This window comes from Felis catus, chromosome D3 (genome assembly GCF_018350175.1).
Source record: "Felis catus isolate Fca126 chromosome D3, F.catus_Fca126_mat1.0, whole genome shotgun sequence".
Lineage (NCBI taxonomy): Eukaryota > Metazoa > Chordata > Mammalia > Carnivora > Felidae > Felis > Felis catus.
The window spans coordinates 70191979-70218688 of record NC_058379.1 but is presented as its reverse complement, the minus strand read 5'-3'; the positions used below and the strand labels follow the sequence as shown (position 1 = coordinate 70218688).

At 44.0% G+C, this 26710-nt stretch overlaps 1 protein-coding gene across 6 annotated transcripts; it reads left to right on the top strand.

Moving 5' to 3' along the window:
• The first annotated feature begins 2344 nt into the window (after positions 1–2344).
• MRO (maestro) lies at positions 2345–26710 on the top strand. 6 transcript variants are annotated; one of them, XM_045042300.1, is made up of 9 exons: positions 2345–2468; positions 6935–7069; positions 17501–17603; positions 18837–18983; positions 19944–20126; positions 22228–22383; positions 23465–23572; positions 23921–24203; positions 24679–26710. In XM_045042300.1, exons 3-8 carry the CDS (start codon positions 17505–17507, stop codon positions 23972–23974), a joined length of 747 nt encoding a protein of 248 aa, XP_044898235.1. In that variant the 5' UTR covers positions 2345–2468; positions 6935–7069; positions 17501–17504; the 3' UTR covers positions 23975–24203; positions 24679–26710. The 6 variants fall into 6 exon arrangements, with proteins under 6 accessions (XP_044898235.1, XP_044898239.1, XP_044898238.1 ...); XM_045042299.1 differs by having other exon boundaries at positions 2437–2824; XM_045042301.1 differs by lacking the exon at positions 2345–2468 and adding an exon at positions 4465–4483.

Genomic DNA, 26710 nt, shown 5'->3' with positions numbered 1-26710 from the left:
TTTGTTTTGTTTTTTTACAGAGAGAGAGAGAGAAAGAGAGTGTGGGGGGAAGGGGCAGAGAAGAGAGGGAGAGAGAATGTTTTTTTTAAAGTTTATTTATTTATTTTGAGAGAGAGAGAGCATGCACATATGTGCAGGTGAGGGCAGAGAGAGAGGGAGAGAGAGAATGCCAAGCAGGCTCTGTGCTGCCATGGTGGAGCTGACCCAGGGCTTGATCCCATGAACTGTGAGATCATGACCTGAATCAAAATCAAGAGTCTGACACTTAACTGACTGAGCCACCCACGCACCCCTCCTTGTTGATTTTTTTTCTAAAGTTTATTTATTTTGAGGGGGGGAGTTGCGGGGAGAGGAGCAGAGGAAGAAGGAGAGATTGAATCTCAAGCCTGCTCTTGTGCTGTCAGCGTGGAGCCCAAGGCAAGGCTCACTCTCACGAACCGGTGACATCTGACCTGAGCTGAAATCAAGAGTCCAACTTAACTGACTGAGCCTCCAGCCACCTCTCCCTGTTGATTTTTTAAATTGAAAGTAATAAACACTTTTGGGAATAAAATTCAAACAATGCAGAAAAGTATACAGTTGAACTAAAAGCTTTCTTTCTCGCCTATTACTCTCCTCCTAGAAGTCTCCTGTTAATGTTTTCTTGAGCGTCTTTTGAGGAAAAAAAATTGGCTTTGTCAGCATATATTTCATTTTAAAATTTACATACACTGAATTGTAATATATTCTCCTCTGTACCTTACTTTTTTCACTTAATAGTATACCTCAAACATTTCTTTGTATCAGCATACATACGTTTACCCTGTTCTTTTTTTATAATGCTCCCTAGTATTCCATTGTATAAAGGTACTCTAATTTATTTATTTAATCTATCCCCTGCTGATGGACATTTGCAACAATATTTTGCTATTGCAAATAATAGTAAATATCTGACAGATAGCATAAATGTCTTAAGGAAGGGGTTCCTTTTTCTAATTTGCACAGAATCACCATAGCTCCCGGTGTAAATGACCATCAACAGAAGTACTATGTCAAAGGGCATATGCAGAAAGACTTTTGATAGATATTGTCAACTTTCTCTCCAAAATGGTCATACTCATAGGGACCAGTTTTGACAGATGTAGTGGTGGATCCTAAGATCAAAAACTTGCTGCGTTGTTTTAAGCCATGGTCAAGGTTCATTGACCTGAAATTATAAGAAAGAGTGAGAACAGGTGTACTTAAAAGCTAGCAAAAAAAGAAAAAAAAAATCCCAGTGGGTAAGATTGGATGATTTGCTTGTTACCGACTTCCCTTTCCTTTCTGGGGACAATCCAATGTATAGTCTCTTGAAGGAACAAGGACCTAGAGCCCGCAGAGTTAATTCCTGAACATATACGTGTTGATAAAACCATCTTCTCTTGTTCTTTTCTGGAGGACTTAAATGAGCAATATTAAGAAAGGCCCAGTAAGCTGTGATGGAGGCTGGGATTATGGGATCAAATATAGATGGTGGACGTGCCTCTGTCATGGGCTGTATAAAAGACATCCGATTACAACAGCTTCTCCAATCCCTCAAGGAAGAGTTAACTGTCCCAACAATAGACTGCATTTCTAATAACAGAAGCACAGCACATATTAAAGCCCTTTTGGACATGGGTGTATTATTCTGTTAGTAAAATTGTGCCTGAAATTGTGTCATAAAATGCTTACACATTTGTCAGTGGGATTCTGCCTTAAATGTACAATTGAAGGAAGAGGAAAGGCAGTCTTAAGACTGTTTAAGAAGAAGGAATATACTGAGCAATGTCCGTGACAAAGAAAAAGGAGACAAGGAAGGTGGGGGAGAGGGTGGAGAAGAAAGGGATGGGAGGAAGTAAGGCCTGTAGAGATGATCAGGCGAATCTACAGAACTACTGGCTGGTCAAAGCAGGAGAGGAAGCCATACACGGAGACGCCAGTCCCACCAGCTAGCTTTGAGACTTTGGGCGAGCCCCCACTCACTCTGCCTGCCCCTCAGTTTCCCTACTTGTCGAGGAGGCACGAGAATGACCCCCTCCTAGGACTGAGGGGACAACCTGACAAACAGCATAAGAATGCTTTGGACTGTTAAAAGCAGGGCCAATGACGCACGGTCGAATCTGTGAGGTTGATCAGGCCTCCCAGAGTGCTGTCTATTGTCTTCAACAATAAAGTGCACGTAGCTTTCTCACTGGGCGCCTGTAAAATAGGAAACTAGTGTGGGAGTCTTCAAAGTTTGCAAAACCGCATGAAATGTATCTCTAGCAATTATCAGGGGTAGATAGCCTACAAAGGTCTTATTATGTATTTCCTTCTTGTGATAAAACTGTAATTCATTCTATGTTTCATCTTCAAGGACAAAATGCAGTTTGGCCGGCCCCCGGCTCCTGTAAAGGACTGCGATGTTCCTGGGATTAGTTACATTCATCTCTTGTCAGGATGAGTGCTCTCCTCACTGCCTAGCTCAGGTAAGACAGCACAGAGCATTTTCTGCATTCAGCCGATTCTATTAAACACTGTAGTTCAACACAGTTCATTGATTGCTATAGATTTAACCAGTTAGATTGAAAGATGTTCATAGGCATTGATGATTAGTTTTTGGAAGTAGGGGTATGAGTGATGGTGTGGGCATAATTCATGTTCAGATAGGAAAAGTGTTAAGCTTGAACTTTTTAAAAAACCTTCATTGGCAAAGAGGCGCCTGGGTGGCTCAGTCAGTTAAACGTCTGACTTTGGCTGAGGTCGTGATCTCACAGTTTGTGAGTTTGAGCCCCACATCGGGTGAGCTCAAGCCCTGCCTCGGAGAGCACGAACCCTGCTTCAGGTGAGCCCCACTTCTCTCTCTCTCTCTCCCTCTTTCTCTCTGCCCCTCACTCATTTGTTCTCTTTCAAAAAAGCCAAAAAACAAAAAAACCTTTGTTGACATTTATGCTGAATGGGCCATAAGTTGTTGTTGTTGTTGTTGTTGTTGTTTTTCCAGTTTCTTCTGGGAAGATGTTTCTTCAGTGCAATGATCTGTTCTTTTTCAGTAAGGATCATCCCAGTATGGCAGGAGGAGTTTATATGGGGATTAATCTGACCCTGAGCTCTGTAAATCCAGAGGCACATTTTTGGGGCCTTGTTCACCTGGCTGAGCTCAATGACCGATGAATCAATATCTAAACTCTTTAAGTTCAGCATTACTCTCTGCATTTTTCAGCACACGCAGTACGATTTTGGGGCCACTGACCTGTGTCTAACCCCATTTTCTGGCCTGAACCCCACACCATAGTAATGATGGAGTGGCACGCATTGCTTCTATAAAGTGACATCTTTCAGGGACTCCGTGGCTTTTTGGATATACATACCTTTGATTGGGCTGTTTCATGGACGTTCTCAAAGTAAACACAGAGATTTTAACCTCTTGATTTGCATGATTTGTCAGGGTTTTCAGGTTCAAGAGAGTAGAGAACCATTTTCAGAGATCATCTCAGGCTACTTAAGGAGGAGTTTTAACTTATTCTTACACTGGGGCACTGATAATGACTGTCAAGTAATAAAGTCAGGAAAACAGAAGGCAGGACAGTCGGACAGTGAATTAGATGAGCAAATAACTGACAGCAACGTTCTGTCCTTAGAGGCTGCCCAGCTGGAGAGCCTGGGTATCACCTGGGTATCGCGAGGCTCCCACCTGGGTATCACGAGGCTCCCACTTCCTTGGGCTGGAGGGTATTTGAAGCCAAGGAATAAACTCGGTGCTTCTCCCTCTGGCATTTACTTTATTCAAAGATGTGAGACAAAAAGACCGTGGCTTTTATGAGAAAACAAGACAGAGATGTAGTAGACTGGGAAGCACACAGTGCTGAGGTTTGCGGAGAGCCGGCTCTGGGCTCTGCCATTGCTGCAGGTGGCTTCTGGAAGAGTCTGGGAAGCACAAGGCTCCCTCTCGCATCTGGGTCATCCACCTGGGCTCCCAAACCCATGCAGGCTGCACCTGCCTCCTGGAATGCTTTTCTTCTCTGTCTCCCTCTTCCGAACTCTGTTTCTGGTAAGTCCGGGTACAGATGCTCCTTCCTTTGTGAAGGATATCCTGATGGGCTGCCCTTTGACTCCATGCTCCTTGTCAGCTCCTCTCTACGGACACATGAGACCATGTCTCTGCTCCTCTCTCTCCTGGCTCCTGGCACAGTCTGAGTATTTTGTCACCTGGCGAGCACTGTGCCTTGTGGAAAGTAGGATCTCAATAAACATGTGAAGAATGAACAATGAATGGATGAGAAGTTGGCATTCCCAATCTGTGCCTGGGCAGGCAGCCGATTTTATTTCTCTTTGGAAGTGAAAATCAAGACAGGGTTTGGCCTGACCCAGAGGGATTTCTTAAAAGAAGATGAGAGGGAGGAAATGAAAACCCTCCCTCTTAGGTAAGTTTCCTGCCGAGACAAGGCTCCATCACAGGAGGAGGGGCCTCTGGTGATGCTCACACTGGAGAAAAGCCATTTGATCGGTAACTATTTGTTCTAATTTCCCAAGTCTGAAGGGAGAGTGAACTGTTGATTGATTTAGTTCTGCCTGTTCCCCTTTTCATCAGTAATGCAGACTAAGTAATTATCCTTTTTGATTTCTTTGCTTACATCAGCCCCAATAATGTACTTTTGCATATAAGGAAATATTAATTAAGAATGAAAATAGGGTCATCAAACAATAAAATTAAATAATGGTGCATGAAGGACATCATGTCATCAGTGTATCAATATGTTGCAGTCAAATTATCAAAGAAACTTCCTAATTCCCAGAAGAATTGTGCTGTGACCCAAGGCCACATTAGGAGAAGCTTAGCCCTGTTGGGCACCATGTCCTAATGTCGCTGCTTCCCAAGTTTGTGCTGTGTCTGGAACTCTGTGGGGCCGTTGGCTGTGCCCATGCCCTTCGTGGGAAGTGTTTAACACAGCTGGAGTTGGGTCAGTAAATTTCCCGGGCACGAGTTTGGGTTCTGCCCATTTGGCAAATGAGGAAGATGCTATTTTTCTGTCAAATATTTTAAAACCTGAATACAAAAGAAACTTTAAACATAGGGGTCGTATATAGTATCGCTGTGTTCCTGTCCATGCAGCGGGTAATTCAGTCCTGGTGCCCCAGTGAGATTTGGCAGGGATTTCCCTTCTCCAGCAGCCTCTGTTGCCTGATTTAATTTTATCTGCTTTCTGGTCATTCTAAGCACTATATGGATTCGTTCAGCATAAGAAAATGTCCTCCCAAGTCTTATTCCCACTTTTGGGAGCTAACTGAACTCCGGTTTTACAGAAAAGGCGACGGCTAATTCGGAAGAATTAAACTTGCTCATCTTTCTCATGTGTGTGTTAATGTACCTCCAGCCCTGCGGCTGCCTCCCAGTTTCAGACAAAAGGGGGGCATCTCTCTCCCTCCTCCCCCTCCTCCTCTGTGCCCCGGACTACCCTTCCCCGTGTTTTGTTCCGTTTTTGTTTTTGTTTTTGTTTTTTTGCCTCTTCCTCTTCGACTTTCTGCCACTTGCACGATCCAAGTCTCCCTTGCAACTGCTTTCAAACACGGCCAGGCTCAATTCTACTCTAAAAAGCACGCAAGAAAACCGGAACGCCTTTGCTTGACCTTGCTGTCTCTTCTAGTCTATTTACTGCCTTCCTTTTGCAGCAAGACATCTCAATTTCCTCTTTCCACATAGCCTCGTAGCTCTGTGGTCTGGCTTGCCTTCTCTGTCACTGTTGAAACTGCATTCTCAGAGGTCGCCACGAGTGTGCAGTGGGCCCAGTCCAGAGAGGGTTTTGTGTTAGCTTAATTATTCTTGTTTTCTCAAGAGCATTACTTCTCCTTCTCTCCGCTTTTTCTTTAAACCTTCCACTCTGACGTACTTCTTTAGTTATATCGTCTGCATATGTCCTAATTGGATTTCCCAAACTTGCCCGTTGCATTGCATGGTGGCTAAGAGTCTGAACTCTGCCTGCAGTTGAACTCTAACTCTGCCACCAATTAATTGCATGACGTTTGGCAAGGTTATCTCTCTGTGCCTCAGTTTCCCCATCCTTAATATGGGGGTCACAATAAAAGTACTTAGGTTTGTTGTAAGAATCAAGTGAGATATTCTGTGTAATATTTATCTCAATGTTTGGCACAGAGAAATATCCAATAAACATTTATTAGCATAACAATAAACTCCTAGAGCTTTGAAAATGTAACTTTTTTCTTTTAGAACCTATTGCCCATCTTGCCAAACACAAGGCCAGACAATAAATAGTTACTGATAAGTAGATCTCTGGGAAGTCCAGGGAAGGAGGAAGTACTATTATTCCCAGTTTTTCGTTTTGTTTGTTTTACCAATAAATCAGCAGTTTAAATCGGTCCTTTCAGGACCGATGGTGTCTGTTGAGCAGAGAGGGGCGTCAGCGTTAGAGCTCTAGCTGTTGGTGCACCAATCAGTCACAAAGAAGCTGCCTGGCCTGGAACACAGTGTCCCATCCTTAGATTAAATGCGGCTCTAACAGGATTAGGGAAGGAAGGCCTGCGGCTGTGTCCCCAGCCTGGAACCCGTCCATTGAGTGATGCTGCCATCTGGTGGCGTCACGGGGGAAACCGCTCCGGGCAGAGCCCTTTGGTTTGGTGCAGGGGAAGAGCCCAGAATTGCAGTCCTTTCTTTACAAAGTGTGGGTGAGACTCGGAATGAGGGAAGAATACGGGGACAACACAGCAAGGGGAAGGGGGAACGACACCTCAGCACACTTTGGGAAAGTAAAGGACACAAGTAATGCTTGCAACCACTAGGAACAATCTCGCCGGTATTCGGGGGACAATTCCCCTCCCCACCCCAATACCATCATCGAAACTTTCCTTTTTCCCTATAATTCTCAATTTCCAACACTCTGTAGCTGACCCGTGATCCTGAACAGATCTGTTTCACCGTCCCATTTCCTTTCTTCTATGTTAGGAATTCAGAGCTGGGAAAATTGAGCCGAGTCATCCCAGCTGGCGACCCCCCCCCCCCGAAACAGCGGACATCGGAGTAGCCCGGGACCCCACGCTCCAGCCGCACCTGCTGCACTTGACCACGTGACCGCCACAGGTAAGGCCCGCTGCGCGCGGGGGGCGGGGACTCAGCCGCGGGAGGAGGTCTATCAGGGTTCCCCAGGCCTTTGTGGAATGCCATTCGGGTCCCTGGCATCTGGAGGCGTTGTTCTCTTCGTAAAACTGAAGTGGGCAACGCTGACCATGAAGCCAATCTTTTTTTCTTTTCACCAGCTATGTCAATCCAGCTGTGACCAATAGATAGATTATAGATCATTATATCAAGTCATCAAAGAGTTTTAGGAAGGGAGGAGACTGAAGACGAGATATTGGTGCTTCAAACTGAAGTGTGGACACAGCGTGTCCTTGCCTGGTGAGCACACCTGGGAGCCGGACACAGGCTTAGCACACAGTGAAGGGTAGTACAGATGTGGTGCTGGGACTCTACTGTGCCACCTCGAGCTCTTTGACAGGAGTCGTTTACATGACTCTAAGCTCCATTTCCCTCTTTTCTAAAGTGGACATAATTAAACCGACTTCTCAAGATGACTGTGGAAATTAAATCAAATGCGGGAAAAGCCTCTTATTTGAAAGATTGGGACTGAAGAGCTCATGGAAGAAGCCTATTGAAGCAAAGATTCAGAAAAGATGATGCTTGTCTCAAATATCTTACCTTAAAATATAGAATTTCCCCGTCTTTGATGTAGGGCTATGGTCTTTCCTTTGAATATGGATCCACTAGCTGGCGGGTTTTGAGCTGTCTTGCATAAGGCACACGCATAATGCTTCTTCTGTGAATTCTGGTTTTGGTTTCTAAGGGCACCGGGGGGAGACACACGTACAGTCACTTCTGCAGAGTGATTCAAATTCCAACTGTTCCGCTAAGACTCTTTGCAAACGTTTACCGTCCACACCAATTCTACGTGGCAGCTTTCCCGTTGTTGAATCTTTCCAAAACATTCCATTTTGCTTTCATGGAAACAACTTCCTTTCTTTGTGTATTCGTATTTCATCGATGTCTACAACACTTAACTGTCACGTTTACCGTAACAAGCACAGCTGTCAGAAACTGGTTCTTGGTAAGCTTGTAAGGGCTAGTGGAACAGAAGTGAGGAGCAAACACCGTGGGCCACAAGCATTGGTTGGGCCTGGAGAATACAGGGAACCTGGCGCGTTGGCTCAGCAGAGGTCCGCTGAAAAGCATCTCCTGCAGTGCATGCAAAGTGCTAAATATAATGCCCAGCATACAGTACCCAATAAATGGTAACTATTAATATTATTATTATCATTAATAAGGTCAGTGTTGGGAGGATTGGGAGAAATCTACCAGTTTCTTCCCCTTGTTTTACAGAAATGATCAAAGTATTTTGTAATTTTGGCCTTTATAATATACCTTTTGGCTTCACTAAGTTAAAGGATTATTGACCATAAACCTTATATTTTGAGTCAGAATCTGGGAGTCAACCTAAAACACAAAGCAATTTTTTCTTTTTTCTTGTTTTTAGAGTTTATTTATTTTTGAAAGGGAGAGAGAGCATGCAAGGGGAAGGGGCAGAGGAAGAGGGAGAGAGAGAGAATCCCAAGCAGGTTCCTCAACAGTGCAGAACCCAACACAGGGCTCAATCCCGTGAACCGAGACCTGATCGTGACCTGAGCCGAAACCAAGAGTTGGACCCTCAACCGACTGAGCCACCCAGGTGCCCCACAAAGCAGTTTTCTACATCACCCTAAATCCATGTCTGTTTCGGAAGACCAGGTGGAATCACAACATGGTGACGAAGACAAGCTCCGGGGTCTCAGAAAAGGCAAAAACCAGGAGAACAGGGCATTAGCACGCTCAGGAAGGACTTCCCGGAAGAGGAAGAGTGGGTTGAAGAATGCACACAGGGATGAATGAAACTATAAGCAGAGCCATGCCATTGGCTTCAAAGTGGCCAGGTGGCCTCCAGACCCAGTCCCACTGGTCTAGGCGCCTGTGCTGACCAGGGCAACCTGCCAGAAAACCCTAATTCCTCATAGCAAAGCGTGGGGGTGACTGGGCTTGCAGATGGAGTTAGAACAGAAATCTAAGAAATCTCTGAATCCAGCGTGCCTGGGTGGCTCAGTCAGTTGGGCGTCTAGACGACTTCGGCTCAGGTCATGATCTCGGGGTTTGTGAGTGGGAGCCCCGCGTCCGGCTCCGTGCTGACAGCTCAGGGCCTGGAGCCTGCTTCGGATTCTGTGTCTGCCTCTCTTTCTGCCCCTCCCCTGCTGACACTCTGTCTCTTTCTCTCTCTCCTTCAAAAATAAATAAACAGTAAAAAAAAAAAAATCTCTGAATCCATATACATAATATGTTTATTCATAGTCTGTTTAAAATGCTCCTCTCTGAGACCCTGTATTGCAACAGATGGAAATTTTTCTTTTGTTTGACTGGATTGGGTCTAAAGGACTTAAGTGTCGGAAAGGAGATGGGAAGGAGTGCACGTGGGCAGCGGCAGCTGTAGGCTCAAGAGTCACAGGGCTCCAGGTGGGGGTTTTGGGGACCCCCAAGTCACTTTTATGTTTGTTTTCTAAGGAAACTTTTTAAGAAACGTGTACGAATCATTGCCTGTGCAGCTCAGGGTGATTTTAATTCTATTGTGAACAAAATTCAGTGTGCTTCATGGACATATGCAGTCAATGCCTTGTTCTCTGCAAAGTCACCGACACTCTCCCCTCTCTTCTACCCTCTTGGCCCCAGCTGCTCTGACTTCTGGGGTCTCTCCTGATGTGTGAGTATGCCAACTCTGGAGTCATTTATGTTCTGTGTAGAGAACCCATACCCGTGTGTGTGCCGTCACACAGCGTAGAAAATGCAGTGCTCGGGCCCTGCGCACTCTGGGATTCTGGTCCAGTAATTCTGGGCTAGGCCTAGGGTTTATAACAAGCACTGCAGGGGGCTCTAACGTCGGAGGCCCAGCCAACACTGTGAGAAATACTTTGCCTTTCCTGCACCAGAGATCAAGATGAGCCCCGACAATCTGCAAGTTTGAGCTACATCACAGTTTTTTACCTTATGATGGGGAGGTAGGGAGGTAGGCAGGGCTTGCTAGCAGAGGTGGTGAGCTAGAGGTGGGGTCCTGCGTGTTTTTCTAGCCACATACTGAATATGCCATGAAGAGCACTCAACACTCACGAACTTGGCACTGCTTGAGAGCCTTCCTTGACCTTAAACTCTAGAGGTGCCTATTAAGAAGTGACAGGGGGGTGCCCACGTGGCTCAGTGGGGTAAGCATCCGACTCTTGACTTCGGCTCAGGTCATGATCTCACGGTTCCTGAGTTCAAGCCCCATGTCGGGCACTGGGCTGATAGCATGGAGATTCTGCTTGAGATTCTCTGTCTCCCTCTCTCTCTGCTTGGGACTCTCTGCCTCCCTCTCTCTCTGCCCCCCCCTCGCTTGTGCTGTCTCTTAATAAAATATATACATATAAAAAAAGAAGTGACAGGGCTGGCTGCTTGGCTTCTAAAGCCTGGAGATGTTTTGGATGGCTAAAAGACTTACTTGCTATGCTAATCCTACAAGAGAATTCTCTCTCAGTGGAGAGAAGCCTCAGGCATGATTTTCTTCTGCCCCGGAACCAGAGAGAGTAGCCATTTTATCATGAGGCTTGTGCCACAACCCCCACCCCCCCAAAGTGAACAGCCCTCAGCTTGAGGAACTTTGCTTCTTTTAAGTTCCGCCTACCCACGGTCAGACACTCGTCAACTCTGATCTGGATCATTCAACCCAAGGAGTGGCAGGTTCTAGTGCAACAGCGGGTTGTGTGCAGAAAACCACCCAAGGGAGCAACCAAGCATGTTCTGTCACAGTGTGAATTTTTAAATCCTTTCATTCTGGAGAAGACTGGCATAGTAATACTCTAGTTTCTTTCTCTTAATGAAGTGTTTTCAAGGTATGGTCCCCAGGCCAGTAGCATCCCAGTATCACCTGGGAGCTTGTTAGAAACGTAGATTTGAGGTATGCCTGAGTGGCTCAGTTGGTTAAGCATCTGACTTGATGTCAGTTCAGGTCACGATCCCAAAATCCTTGAGATTAAGCCCCGTACCCAACTGTGAGCTGACAGCACGGAGCCTGCTTGGGATTATCTTTCTCTCTCCGCACCTCCCCCGCTCCTGCTCTCTCTCTCTCTCAGAATAAATAAACTTAAAAAAAGAAAGAAAGACATGTAGATTTGGGGTCATCCTTCAGATGTACAGAATCAAAAACTCTGGGGATCAGGTCTGGGACTCTGTTTTACGAAGCCCTCCAGGCAATTCTAGTGCATGTTCAGGTGTGAGGACCGCTGGCTTCATGTAACGTAAAGCTTATGGGAATGCCTTTATTCAAACACAGACGATATTGCTAATCGGTGGGGTGATTTTTTTCTGGGCTTTTATTTGAGATCCCCATTGTAGTAGTGAGGGGAGGTCTGCTGGCCAGAGATGTAGAAGAAATAGAGACTAGGGGCTGGAGATGAACGCGTGTTTTCATGGATCTCTCCAGTGTCTTCTGACCAAGAGAGCATTACAGAAACCAGCAGGGATGGAGGGGCAAAGACAGTGGAGAAACCAAATCCTCCCACGCTTCAGGTCAGAGTCAAATGTTCCAAAGCACAGCTGTTTAGCAGGGCTGGGTTTTGTCAGCCACCTGTGTTTAAATAAGTTTGCAACTCGAGTAAAGTAGATAGGGTGGCCAACATGTCCTGGTTTCCCCAGGACTTTCCTGGTCTTAGCTTTTAAAATCCCATGTCCCAGGGAACCCCCCCAGGGCCAGGGTCAGTGTGTATTTTTACCATACCACCAATCAATTCTTCAGTTCTCAGAAGATCCTGACTAGTTGTCCTAGAATTCAATTCAATTCTGACATTATCTCCTGTCACATCCACAGGTTAGGGGCTCAGCCCCACAAGGCAGTCCCCTCTCCCTTTACTTTAGATGCTAATGGCAAGTATGGGGTGTCACCTGTGCTTGTGACCAACCAGCTATATTGGATGTTCCCACATTCCCCTCCTTGGGTTTGATGAATTTGCTAGAACGGCTCACAAAACTCAAGAAAAACATTTTATTTACTGAGTCATCGGTTTATTATAAAAGGATGTAACTCAGGAAAAGCCAATGGGAGATACAGAGGGTAAGGTATGGGGCAAGGGCAGAAAGCTTCTGTGCCCCCTCTGAGCATGCCACTCTCCCCAAATCTCCACTTGTTCAACAATCCAGAAGCTCTCTGAACGCCAAGCTTTTGGGTTTTTGTAGAGGCTTCATTTTACCTTGGCACCATGATTAAATCATTGGCAGTTGGTTGTTGAATTCTATCTGCAGCCTCTCTGGCCTCCCAAGAGGAGGGGGTGGGACTGAAGTTTCCAACCCTCCAATTCCCCTGGCAACCAGCTTTATCCTTTGGTGAGAAAGGGCTTTCTGAAAGTAGCCTCATTAACATGACAAAAGATGCCTCGATCACTGTGACCACTTAGGAAATTCTAAGGGTTTTCGGAGCCCTGTGCCAGGAATGGGGACAAAGACCAAGTATATATTTACTATAGATCACAATACTGCAGGGCAAACCAAGGTGATTGGTCACTAGTCACGCTAGCTCAGTGACTGCCCATTGGAATTACTCGGTGAGTTTTAAAAATTACCGATGCGTGAGATGGTGACAGACTTGGTCTCTGGTACAGCCAGTGCATTAGGATATTAAAAGTTCCTCAGGTGATTTTATTGCAGCTGGGGTTGAAGAACCCCTGCAGCTCCTGAATATCATTTCTCCTACCAAAAAAATTTTTAAACCAAAACAAAAATCAATGGTTCTGATGAAGTTAGACTCCTACCACATACCATATACAAAAATGGCCTCAAAATGGATCAACAATCTAAATATAAGAGCTGAAACTACAAAAATCTTGGAAGAAAACAGGGGTGAGTCTTCATGACTTTGGATCTGGCAGTGGATCCTCAGATCATTAAAAGCATGAGCGACAACAGCCATGAAAATAGATAAATTAGACTTCGTCAAAATTGAAAACGATTGTGCATCAAAAGACATTGTCAAGAACTTGAAAAGACAACCTACAGAGTAGCAAAAAATATTTGTAAATCGCATATTTGATGAGGGCCTAGGATCCAGAATATATTAAGAAATCTAAGGGCACCTGGGTGGCTCAGTGGGTTAAGTGTCCAACTTTGGTTCAGGTCATGATCTCAGGGTTCATGGGTTCGAGTCCCACGTCAGGCAGCTCAGAGCCTGGAGCCTGCTTTGGATTCTGTGTCTCCCTCTCTCTCTGTGCCTCCCCCACACACTCTGTCTCTCTCTCAAAAAAAAAAAAAAAAAAAACCAAGAAATCTACAACTCAAAAACAAGCGGCCCATTTAACAAACAGGCAAAGATTTGAATAGACATTTTCCTGGAAAAGATATTGAAATCACCAACAAGGGCACAAAACGATGCCATTAGTCACTAGGGAAGTGCTAATCAAACCCACATGGACATGCCACTTCACACGCACTAGGATGGAAATGATGATGATGATGATGATGATGATAATCAATCGGTTGTTATTGGAAAATAACAACTGGTGATGTGGAGAAATTGGAACCCATGCACATCACTGGTAGAAATGTAAAATGGTGCAGCCACTTGGGGATTCCTCAAAAAGTTAAACATTGAATTACCACATGACTCAGCAATTCCACTCTTACGTATAGACCCAAAGGAATTGGGAGCACACCAGTGCTGACAGCAGTGCTGATCTTAATAGTTAGGAGGTGAATATAACCCAAGTATCTATCAACAATGAAATGAATGGATAAACAAATGTGGTATATCCATATCTAGGCCTACCTTGGAGATATTGTGGGTCAGGTTCCAGAACGCTCAATAAAGTGAATATTACAATAAAGTGAGTCAAATGAATTTTTGGTTTCCCAGTGCATATAAAAATTATGCTTACACTATACTATAGTCTGTTAAATGTGCAATAGCATTATGTCTAACAAAATATACACGTTAATTAAAAAGATACTTTATTGCTAAGAAACCGTCATCTGTGTTTTCAGCAAGTCATAATCACTGATCACAAATCGTCAGAAGAAATATAATAGTAATGAAAACGTTTGGAATATTGCAAGAGTCACCCAATGTGACACAGAGACACGAAGTGAACAAATACTACTGGAAAAATGGCACCACTAGACTTCCTTGACACAGGGTTGTCACAAATCTTCAATTTATAGAAAACACAGTATCTGTGAACTGCAGTAAAGCAAAGTGTAATAAAATGAGGTGTGCCTGTCATGGAATATTATCCAGACATAAGAGGGAATGACATACCAATAAATGCTATTACATGGTTGAACCTCAGAAACATTATACCAAGAAAAAGGCTAGACACAAAAGGTTACAATATCGCATGATTCTATATAAAATACCCAGAATAGGTAAATCCATAGGGACAGAAGGCATAAAAATGATTGCCAGGGACTGCAGTGAGGGCAGCATGGGGAGTGACTTCGTCGTGGGTATGGGGTTTTCTTTTTGGGGTGATGAGAAAGTTTTAGGACCAGATAGAGGTGGTAGTTGTGCAACATTGTTAAAATAGTTAGTTGCGTGGTACATGGATTTCACCTCTTTTAGAAAAAATCAACAGTTCACTCTTAGGTACAAAATAGAATTGAAACTGATCGCTTTAGCAGTGAAAAACCCGACACAGCCGGCCTTTAACTACTTTCTGTTGCCTTCTTTTTTACACTCTCCTATTGTAATTGTTACCGCTGCTACCAGGACACTAGCTACATGGAACCCCACTGGAATCCCAATGTGTCAAATATGCTCCTGCCTCTCCTTTATTTTTATTCTTGTATTTTTTGCTGTTAATTTTGGGCTTTGTTAACCAACTTGATTAAGTATTTTTTGCCAGATTCATTATTGTTATATTTGTTTTTTTTTTTAAGTTTGTTTATTTATTTTGAGAAAGAGAGAGAGCGGGGAAGGGGCAGAGAGAGAGGGAGAGAGAGAATCCCAAGCAGGCTCTGCACTGTCAGCACAGAACCTGATGCGAGGCTCAAGCTCATGAACCGTGAGATCATGAACTGAGCCGAAATCAAGAATTGGACACTTACCCGACTGAGCCACCCAGGTGGCTCATATATATATATATGTATATATATATAATTTTTATTAATTTATTTTATTATTTATCATATTTATTATATTAATTTATTAAATTAATAAATTTATTAAATTTTATTAATTTATTATTTATTTTATTAATTTATTAATATATTAATACATATAATTTTTATTTATTTGCTTATTTTTAAAAATATAATTTATTGTCAGGTTAGCTAACATACAGTGTATACAGTGTGCTCTTGGCTTCGGGAGTAGATTCCCATGATTCATCACTTACATACAACACCCAGTGCTCTTCCCAACAAGTGCCCTCCTCAGTGCCCATCATCCATTTTCCCCATTGCCTCTCCCCCCCATATTGTTTTTTAATTGGAATATAATTAACATACAATGTTATATTAGTTTCAGGTATGCAACACAGTCACTTGACAATTTATTGATTGTATTATTTATTGATGTTATTGATTGTATTCCGTGTGCTGAATGCTTCTTCTCTAAAGTTCACCGACATGCAGGGTCTCTACCAGCTGTTCCAGCCCACAGTCCTCTCTTGACTCTTGTGGCTCTTAACTTTACACCTTGCCCTCAAAATGTGGTCCTCATACCAGCAACAATGGCGCCCCCCCTAGGAGATTAGAAGAAAGGCAGCATCTGAAACCTTCACTGAGTGAATCTGCATTTTAACAAGATCCTCTCATGACTCAAGTGCACATTAAAGTCTGAGAAGCACTGGTTTATACTAGTTCAGACTGGTTTATACTGTTTATACTAGTGCACCTCAAATCAGGCTGTAGATCAGAATCACTTTGTGAGCTGTATTTATTTATAATATATATTTTATTTTTCTAATGTTTATTTTTGAAAGAGAGAGAGAGAGAAAACGTGAATGGGGGGAGGAGCAGAGAGAGAGGGGGGCAGAGGATCCAAAACAGGCTCCATGCTGACAGCAGTGAGCCTGATGTGGGGTTCAAGCTCATGAACCATGAGGTCATGACCTGAGCTGAAGTCAGATGCCCAACTGACTGAGCCACCCAGATGCTCCTATAATGTATATTTTAAATAATATATACCCATGGTAAAATTACAAATACTGTAGATATAGAAAAAAAGTATGAATAAGCAAGTCTTCCTACCCCGGTTGCTCAGATTTCTACCCCCAAAGACAATTTTTGTTAAAGTTTCTTGGGTTTTCTTCCCTGTTCTCTTTACATATGCAAGCATATGTGTGCATGTATATATTTCCCTTTCTGTTCTTTTCACACAAGCAGTAGCATACTGATTTCCAGCTTTCACTCAATAGCATGTTTTGGAGGTCATTTTAGCATATGTAGGTCTGCCCAATATTCCTTTTTTCCTTCCAAAAAAGGATGTTTATTAACATATATCATCTACATAGATTTTTCTTTTTTTGAGTTTTTTTTAGTGTTTTTGCCCAATATCCTTTTTAATGACTGCGTAGTAATTATCCTGTAGCTGTATACTTGTAATATCTATGTGTAACTTGCTTGTATTAAATAGTAAGTTACAACTATTAAAGGACACTGCATTACAAAGATCATTCGTTACACAGAGGTAGTGCCTATCCTGTATGTATGCGTTTGAGCATCTGAGCTACCAGTGTTATCTGTAGGATGCAAGGATCGCTGAAAGATATGTGCGTCTCAAAATTGTAAGAGATGATATCAAGATCCCCTCTAAAATGCAGTACCAGTATACATTCGTGGGAAACTTTAAAAAACACAAAGTTGGGGCGCCTGGGTGGCGCAGTCGGTTGGGCGTCCGACTTCAGCCAGGTCACGATCTCGCGGTCCGTGAGTTCGAGCCCCGCGTCGGGCTCTGGGCTGATGGCTCGGAGCCTGGAGCCTGTTTCCGATTCTGTGTCTCCCTCTCTCTCTGCCTCTCCCCCGTTCATGCTCTGTCTCTCTCTGTCCCAAAAATAAATAAACGTTGAAAAAAAAATTAAAAAAAAAAACATAAAAAACACAAAGTTTACTTTGTGTAAAAAAAAAGTTTACTTTTTACTTCCACTCGTGAGGATTTGTGTGGATGGGGTCCAGTCTTCATTTCGTCTCTTTGGAGATTCTGATACAGGGAGGCTCTGGGATGGAATGGGAATCAGGGGACAGCCCATTGATGCCTCTGCTGCCTTTCCTCCTGCTCTTTATCTTTCCACAGGACTGTCCCATCTCCTCACCAAGGGGACTGGTTCCCAAGGACAAGCCTCAGGGATGTTGTTTCTTTGTGTCCTTACCCCGGCACAGTGCTTTGTATGACATTGCCTGTCGAGGACAAGGCTCGGAGGAGTGTTTGTGGCTCATATGACAATTCTGGTGGGTTTTTTGTCTGTTTGTTTTGTTTTTTAGTCCCATGGACCAAACACAAAGAAGAATCCTGGGCCAGCCCCTGCCGATTCCCACCACCCAGCCTAAGAAGAAAAGGACGTCAATGGTGTCTTTCTTTTCCAAGGTCTGTCACCACATGTTACAAACAGAGGTCCTTCCCTACCCGCCACTTTGTAAAGTGTGCTTGCCTGGTCTGCATTAGTTCTGGTGGCTCCTTTCGAAAAAAAACGCTTGGTGACACTTCTTATAACTCAGACAGAATGTTTACAGGAGAACGAGATGAGCTGGGAAGAATTTAGCTTGCTGCACACTTAATAATAATAAAAATATAGAATGAAGTGCAATGAATATTGAGAAATAGTGATGAGACTTGGTAATCAACCAGATACCCAATAGAGCCATGGGTCCAGCCTCTAGCCCCTCACTACTAAGGATAGTGAGGAGGTGGCTTTTTCTTGGATTTTGTCTGGATCGTGCATTGTCCTTGGTTCTGACTCCAGTACATGTGTGTGAAGCCTAGAACACTGGGGCCTTCCTGGAAGCATATGTTCACTACAGAGGTAACCCATCTCTTGCCCTGCAGTTAGAGTTTAGTCCTTGAAGTAGGTTCCTGTGTCAGCTGCACAGTGTTCCCCAATTTGCATTCTTTATACATTTCTTTTCCTAATCTTAATTGCTCAGATGCGTGCATCCTGGGGTGGGATATCCTTCAGGTGCCCTGAAATGTTTGTAGATGTGCTTTGCTAGCTAGGTCAAGTGTTGTTGAGAGGTTGAGGAGGATGAGTGCCGAGAGTTAACCCTTGGATTTAGCCACATTAGTGGGGCCATCAACCTGATCCCAGAAGGTTCAAGAGATAATGGAGAGAGGAATTGGAGAAAACAAGTAGAGACACCTTTTTCAAAGCGTTCAGCTACAAAGTAGAGCAGAATAATGGGGAAGAGCTGGAGGGAAAAGAAGGGTCAGGGAAACTCTCTCCTTTGAGTTGGAAGCAGTACAGCATTCCTTGTCCTGTGGAGGGTCACTGTTCTCAGCTCACATCAACTGTCTAAATCCCCCTTTCTTCTGAGCTCTAGCACACCCTCAGTGGTCCTCGGGCACCGGCCATAAGCCCCACCCAACCTACCTCAACACCAGCCCTGCATTATTTTTCTCTACCTATTTCCTCTTCCATCCATTTTCTTCATTAGGTAGATCCACTAATGTATTTCCAGCAAAAATCAGGTGTCTTTGGGTGGACAAAGAAGGGCTGAATCGAGCAGGCAACACAGAAATTTTCTTTAGAGGGATGTCTTGGGGTGGGGATAGGTATGACTCTGAACACTCCCCAGATCAATACATTTTTTACTTACTACCCAGATCTCTTGGACAGTGAGTCTCCAGAAGCAGGAGCCTCCGAAGAACGTGTTTTTCATCTTGGCAGAAAGAGCCCAGGACCCCAATGCTAAAAAGCGTCACATGGCAATGAGAGGCCTGGGAGCAATGGCCTCTGAGACCCCTGACAAGGTAGGAGGGGACGGTGGCACCCAGCCAGCCTGACGGCCTGAAGTCCCCAGCGCTGGCACCTCACGTACTGGTTTTCTACTGCTGGGTGACAGGTCATCGCACACCTGGTGGTCATCATCTTGCAGTTTCCTTGGGTCAGGACTTTAGGCACAGCTTAGCTGGGTCCTCCGCTCAGGATCTCACGAGGCTGCAGTCAAGATGGGCCAGACTGCATTCTTTTCTGACACCTGTCCCCTCACAGCCTGTGAGCTTACATCTTCAAGGCCGCAGGAAAGCCTCTAGCACTCATGCCTGCTAAGATGGAATCCCATGTGATGTAATGTGACCGTGGGAATGATAGCCCATCACCATTGTCATAGTCTGTAGGCTGGAAACAAGCCACTGGTTTCTTCCGCACTCAAGGGAAGGAGATTGTACAAGGGTGTGACTCATTTGCAGTTATACGATAGTCGTCACACCTCAGTATTATCAGCCTTGGGAAACAGAGCTGCAGGTGGGATTAACACACACCTGGACGTCCTCCTCTTGGGTGAATTTGATTTATTTTTGAATAATTACGCTTGTTCGGGAAAAGGTGTTATCCCCACCTCTGCCTTCAGTATCCATCAGCTTCCGTGACCATTCCGTCTCATCTTCTATAAAAGTACCCACTACGCCCCGGATGCCTAGATCATCCAGCCTTCCATACTCCTTGATGTGCCCTCGCTGGCCTCATCTGCTCAGAGGCCAAGCTCCAGATTGCTCTTTCGGTTCTTCTTCCAAGACCGAGCTGGCTCTTGGGTCAGGTTGATGGAAGCATTTGGACAGCAATAACGGTTGTTGTGACAGTTCCTGAAGAAAGCCATGCTCTTCGTCCAGGTCCTTGCTTATTGGAAGATTAGAAGTGGGATTGCTTTTCAACTCACTGGGAGCAATTCCTCAGTTGCTAGAATATTAATGCTTTTCACACCTTGTTAACAGGTGAAAAAATATAAGAAAATTGTCCTAGACCTGCTGGTGCATGGCCTGTATGACCCTGTGAGTGCTGACGTCATCCACGAGAGCATGAAGACTCTGACCATCATCCTGAGCAAGATCCAGGGGAAAAGTCTGGGCTCCTTCTTCATAGACATCACTCTCCAGGCCAGGACTTTACTAGATGACGTAAGCGAGACGATTCAGAAGATTTCTGGGTTATTAAAGTTGAAGTGGGATTAGAAACATGAGCCCTGGCTGTGTTGCTCAGAGAACATGGTCTCTATTACTAACTTACTAATTAAGAAATCATACTGCGAGCCTAGTATTGTACCGGGGGGTTATGGAAAACATATAAAGAATAGCATTCCATCACTACCCCTTAAGGAGTTTTTGTTTTTATGGAGGAGTGAATATACGTCCAATGAGGATGGAGATGGTGATAGCATTGCCAACGTGCGTTCGGTGCTCTCTGGCGAATGTGACAATAACCATAGTCTGCCTTTAGCAAGCCCTGACTGTGTGCCAGGCGTGGGGCTAGGCAATTTCCGTGGGTTATCTCAGATAATAGCCCTGTGAGGTAGGCACTGTTAATATCTTCACTTTATAAATAAGGAAAGCACAGCACAGAGAGGTTAGGTAACTTGCCCAAGATTCACAGAGCCAGCAAGTGGATATGAAACCAGGCCGTCTGATCACAGGAACTGTGCTCTTCATGGCCAGGTGACCAGGCAGTTTAAGCAGAAAGTACACTGTTTCATCTGGATCTGAGATACTGCAGTTACACACGTACACACACTCTCTCTCTCTAACAGAAAGATAATATCTGTAGAACAGGAAACAGAGCTTTTATTTACTCACAGAGCACCTTGCATGAGCTCTCCACACCTAATTCTCCAGATGAACCTGCACCCCACGAGAGGAAGAAAAATCTTGAAATTACAAAATCTGGAGTTTATGTAGGAGCTTCTGGCACATTTGCCTCTCCTCCCACTAAGAGAGACAGAGAGACGGAGAGACCTTTGCTCTGGAATGTGAACCAGTCGTCTCTGGGGAGGGGAGAGGAAGGTGTCTACTTTGTCTCCCTGGAATGTAAACAGATATCTGCAGGGAGATGTCTCGAAATCTCTCTGGAGGTGTCATCTTAATTTCCAGGACTCATTTGCCGTGCAATCATTTTTTTAATACCTGGTGAGGATGGAGATGATGATAGTTGGCTGTAATTTTTTTAAAGTTCACTTATTTATTTTGCGAGAGAGTGAGTGCGCAAGCAGGGGAGGGGCAGAGAGAGAGGGAGAGAGAGAGAACCCCAAGTAGGCTCCACACTGGCAGCACAGAAGCCTGACGTGGGGCTCAAACTCACAAACCATGAGATCCTGACCTGAGCCAAGATCCAGAATTAGACACTTAACCTTGCTATAAGTCAAGGTACATAACAGTGGCATGGTGTGCTTCCATTTGTGTAAAAACGTGAGAAAGGATTACGTAATATATATTTTATTCTGTTTCTTCCTAATTTTCTGGAGGGCTACACACAAAATTTATAGCTTTGTTCATTCATGGGAAGGAAAATTAGTGGCGGGCAGAAAGGGGTAGGAAGGAGACTTACACATATATATATGTATATAGTTATATATATATGTATATAGTTATATATGTATATGTATATACATATATATGTATAATAGTTATATATGTATATATATAACTATTTGGTTATTTTGAATTTTGAACCATATAAATGTATTCTATCTCCAAAACACTGTCTAATAAAGAAAAGAGCTGGGGGGGCGCCTGGGTGGCGCAGTCGGTTAAGCGGCCGACTTCAGCTCAGGTCACAATCTCGCGGTCCGTGAGTTCGAGCCCCGCGTCGGGCTCTGGGCTGATGGCTCAGAGCCTGGAGCCTGCTACGATTCTGTGTCTCCCTCTCTCTCTGCCCCTCCCCCGTTCATGCTCTGTCTCTCTCTGTCTCAAAAATAAATAAATAAAAAAGTTAAAAAAAAAAAAAAAAATTCAAGCATCATTTAAAAAAAAAAAGAAAAGAGCTGGGGAGCTGGGATTAGCACAGAGGTCCCCCATTCTAGTCTTCTTGTCTGCTAGAGAAGACGTTCACTGAAGACTCAGCCCGTCTCCTCTCTGTCCCCCATCTCAGCCAGCTAAGCGCTTTAGACTGGATCTGGTGACCCACCTCCTACCATGCAACAAAGATCGATGGCTATGTTGTTTTCTGATGCCCTTGCATTTGGGCAATGACTTGGATTTTGTTGTTTTCTTTACTGGGGATCCACAGGAGAATGACGACCTGAGATATTCAGCCTTTGTCCTGTTTGGGCAATTGGCAGACTTTGTTGGGCGGAAATGGAAGAAATTTTTCACCAGTCAGGTTAAGCAGACTCAAGATTCCCTCCTGACACATTTACAGGACAGAAATCCCCAGGTGGCCAAGGTAAGTCTGGGATTCCCCAACTAACTGAATGAAAGCTCTGTGCCATTCATCAAGGGGGCTGTGGCGCTGCCCTGTTGGGATGCTGGACCCTCTGTTCCCGCCAGTTCAGTTATGCTGTACATGCTTGTGCCAGTGCGTCCCTGTGAGTCCTGAGAAAGGCGTCTACTCAGGGTGTCATCTCTCTCTGAGCCAGAGTGCTGGTTTCCAGGGTGCCTGGCTGGCTCAGTGAGTGGAGTGTGCAACTCTTGATCTCAGGGTCATGAGTTCAAGCCCCACATTGGGTGTAGAGACTACTTAAAAATAAAATCTTTTTTTTTTTTAAAGTGTTACCTTCCATTTGCTCCTCTCCCACCCGCCCAATCTCAGCACGTGTCAATGCTAGATAAACTCAGGTTAATGGAGAGTGGGGGCAGAGAGGCCCAGGTCTAGTCTCTGGGGCAGTAGCCCACATAACAATGATATTAATTCAGGCCAATTGGCTTCTCTCACTGTGCCTGGTATAGATTTCCCACCTTTGGCTTCTCAGTCCCCTGTAGAGCTTTTGTTTTATTCTTGGAGAAAACACATCCTAAGGAGGTTGGATCAACTGCAGGCCTGCTTTGAAGTGGGGGAGTATTTCAAAACCACTGAGAGCAAAAGTTTCCATCAAACACTTGTCTTAAGTTAGTGCACACGGGAGGGACAGAGACAGAGAGAGAGGTATCAAACTTAGGAATCCAGAACTACTTTTGATGGGACAATAATAAGGGCTGTGGTAAACTATAAAGTTATGCTCTCGCCACCAGCCCCAAATTATAAACATGGCCACCTTATAAGCAAAATCCTTTAAGGTTGATGTCTCCCATCCAAGTACTAACCGGGCTCGACCCTGCTTAGCTTCTGAGAGCAGACGAGATCGGGCATGTTCTGGGTGCTATGTCCTGGTTAACAAGACGAGGTTGATGTCTTCGAAACTTCTGGAAGTTACTTTTATACCCTCAGTAGCCCCCAGACCACAGATTGGGTACAATGCTCTTCCTTGCTTGGATTATAGAACTCTCTAATGTTTTTGACAATAAGACGGTAATACTATTTTTCTCAGGCTTGCAAAACAACATTTCGAGCCTGTTCTCCATATCTGAAAGAAAGAAAGGAATACAGCTTCCAGAGTGAAGCAGATCAAAGGAACCCTAAACTCTGCCGGCAGCTGGTGAGTGAAAGAGGGAAGGAGAGAATTCCTAGAGGCCCCTGCCCTCCTGGTGTCAACCCAGAAGGTGGACAGCCACACAAGGGAGTCACTCCCCATAAAATGACTCAGGCCAATTATGTTTCGATTGTAACTGACCCATCATGCAATGTAAATGACAAAATGCCCCGAGGACTGTGCACAAAATCTATTGGCACTCCCAGTTTAGATCATTAGGCAATGATCTCCACCTCTGAGAATCTGAAGATTGATCGTCCTCATGCTCTGTGCTTGACAACTATCTACACCTTCTAGAGTCAAGGAAGCGTATTGAATCCATCCCTCACGTGCACTTTTGCTGATTTCTTTCAGAGCCACTATCATCCAGAGCTCCTGCAGTTCCTCTATGCAAATAGGATTCTGTAAACACAGAGCAGCAGGGAAATTGTTCCAGTGAGCACCTTGCAGGGGGCCGAGAGTCCCCCTCTTTTAACTCTTCTGGATGCTTCTGCTTGCCTCTTGTGTTTGTAATAGCAAACAGGATGCTGGGAGAACAGATGATGGCAGTTGCATGGATTTGTATAATTATATCCCAAGCAAATTCTAAATTGCTTCTATATATATCATCTTCTCCCCATACAAATTTGATGAGAAGGTACACACTTTGTTTAAAACATTTAAAGTATGTGTAGATTCAGTGCTTATTTCTCAGCCTTTTCCTTCTTAAGTTTATCTCTGTCACCTCTCTTTTATTTTTAATGTTAGTTTTAATTTCTGAGGCTTAGGAGAATATTATTTGAAGTATTTTTTTTTAAATCTGCTATTGACACTTTGGTATTGATACCTTTTGTTGGCAAGATCTATTTAAAGTTGGCCAAGGGACCAAGAAGGGGGTTTAGAGGGTATCTTTCGCTTCTCCTAATCTTCAACAGTCATTGCCTTTTAGATCATTCCAAACATGAATTAGTAAAGAGAAAAAAATATCTATAAAGCACGGGGTTAAAAAAAACCCATAGTAATGTATGGAATAATAAGGAACATTTATTGAGAATGTTTATTGGACGCTAAGCACTTTGCAAGTATTATTTACACCCTATGAGAAAAGTACTATTATTATCTTCATTTTATAGGTGGGAAAACTAAGGCACGGGGAAATTAAGTAGCTTGCCCAAGATGACCCAGTGAATGGATGGAACCAGAATTCAAATCTGTATGGACGGACTGCTGGAACATTTAATTACAATGTGATTCTGCTTCAATGTGGAATAATTGACAGATGGTTACAAATGTAAAAAACAAAACAAAAACACATTAAAAAAACTGCCTAGCTGCTGCTCTATTTAACTCAGTTAACTTTTGCTTTTCTATGTGCTAAGTACACATTTTTATTAATTAAATCTGTGATCTGAGTATATATTTGTATTTGTCACCTCTTGGCTAATTAGGTCAATTTTGGTGACCAATTCTAGTCCTATGAGGGATCACATGGCTCTTGTAAAAATTTCAGGAAAAATCTCTTCATCCCTCTGACCTTCTGTCCAACCAGTTTGCTTCCCAAGCTTCTCCTATAGAAATTCTGGTATTACCACTGAACTTGGCATTCAGACCATACTGGACAAGTCTGGGAAATGGAAAACATAAGAGGGTAATAAAGGCTGTAGAGGGATCTTAATGTCATTCTGAAAACCAGGAACTCAATCTTCTGCTCTAGGTCTCCAGAGACAGGGCCTTGTAACACAGATGAGGGCTGAGCTGTCTCCTAGGAGAGACAAGGATGTGGCAGTTGGCGGAAGGGGGAGTTGGAGCACGAATGGGTTTTCTTTCTTCCTATTTTGAAGCTGGGGTACATGACCTGGGGAGCTCTCGGGAGTGACACAGGCTCAGGAGCAGGAGGGATGGTTCTGAGCTGAGAGCCCTCTCCCTTCCCAGATGTTGGCCTGTTTGAAACTATGTTCCAAGGTCCGTTTAGAATCTGATGCAGTTCGATTAAGTGATCAATAGTGGCTTGAGAACTGCATTTTGCTAGCATGCAAAAAGGTGGAGGTAGAGTGAGGCAGGCAGGTTATGTGCTGTAGAGCAGAAACATCTATGTACTTAACGCCCGTTAGCTGATTAAAATTGTGGAAGATGCTGTTGAATTGACTTTAAGATTTCTGGTAGACTGGTAACTCTGGTGGCCTCCAAAGAATCATGCCTCCTGATATTCATGCCCTTGTGTAGACCTCTCCCCTTGAATCTGGGCTGACTTTGTGACCCACTTTAACCATTAGAATATGCTGGAAATACCACCGTGCCAATTTTAAGCTACTTTTTAAGAGCTTCCTTTTTTGTGCTCCGGGTGAAGCCAGCTGCCATGTAAGAAGTCAGATTACCAGAAACAAAGAAAAATGTCTGAGACCACCATTTTGGAAGGAAAACCAAGCTAACCGCATGCAATACCTTGTGGAGGAGAGCTGAGAAACTCAACCTACAATGAAGTCTGAGGTCCAGATGTACGATACAAGTTGGCCGTTCCAGCCAGACCTCAGTTGTTCAAGCTACCCCAGCTGACACCCCGTGGCAAAGAGATGAGCTATCTCCATGAAGCGCATCCAAAATTGCAGAATCGTAAGCAGGTTAATCAAATCAAATCATTGTTGTTTTAAATCACTAATTTTTGGGATAGTTTATTACTCAGCAATAAGTAACCAAGAAAGATTCCTTATCATTAATTTGTCTTTTGGCCAGTTTCATTTTGCCCTTAATAAGTCCACTTTGAGTTTGAACTACATTTCTAGAAGGTTATCATGGAGCTCTGTGGCGAGAGCAGGGACACCTTGCTTTTGTACCGCAAGCCATGCCTTGTTTTCCTTTTTGTATCTCACCGAATGTATCACAGCACCTAGCACGTAGCAGATGATCAAGAAATATTTGCTGAATGACTAAATAGTTCCAAATTGTAGTGGGAATAGAGTCCAAACTAGTTTGCTATTCTGGGCTCTCTTCCTTTCCAGCCTTTTCTTCTGTTACTTTTTTGCTGTAGCCAAATTTGGCTCCTCTCTCTTCCGTAGACACTTCTTAGTCTCTTATACTCCTTTGCCTTTGCTCAGTCTGTTCCTTTTGCTTCGAATTTCCTCCCTTGCCTAGCCATGCACACACACACACACACACACACACACACAC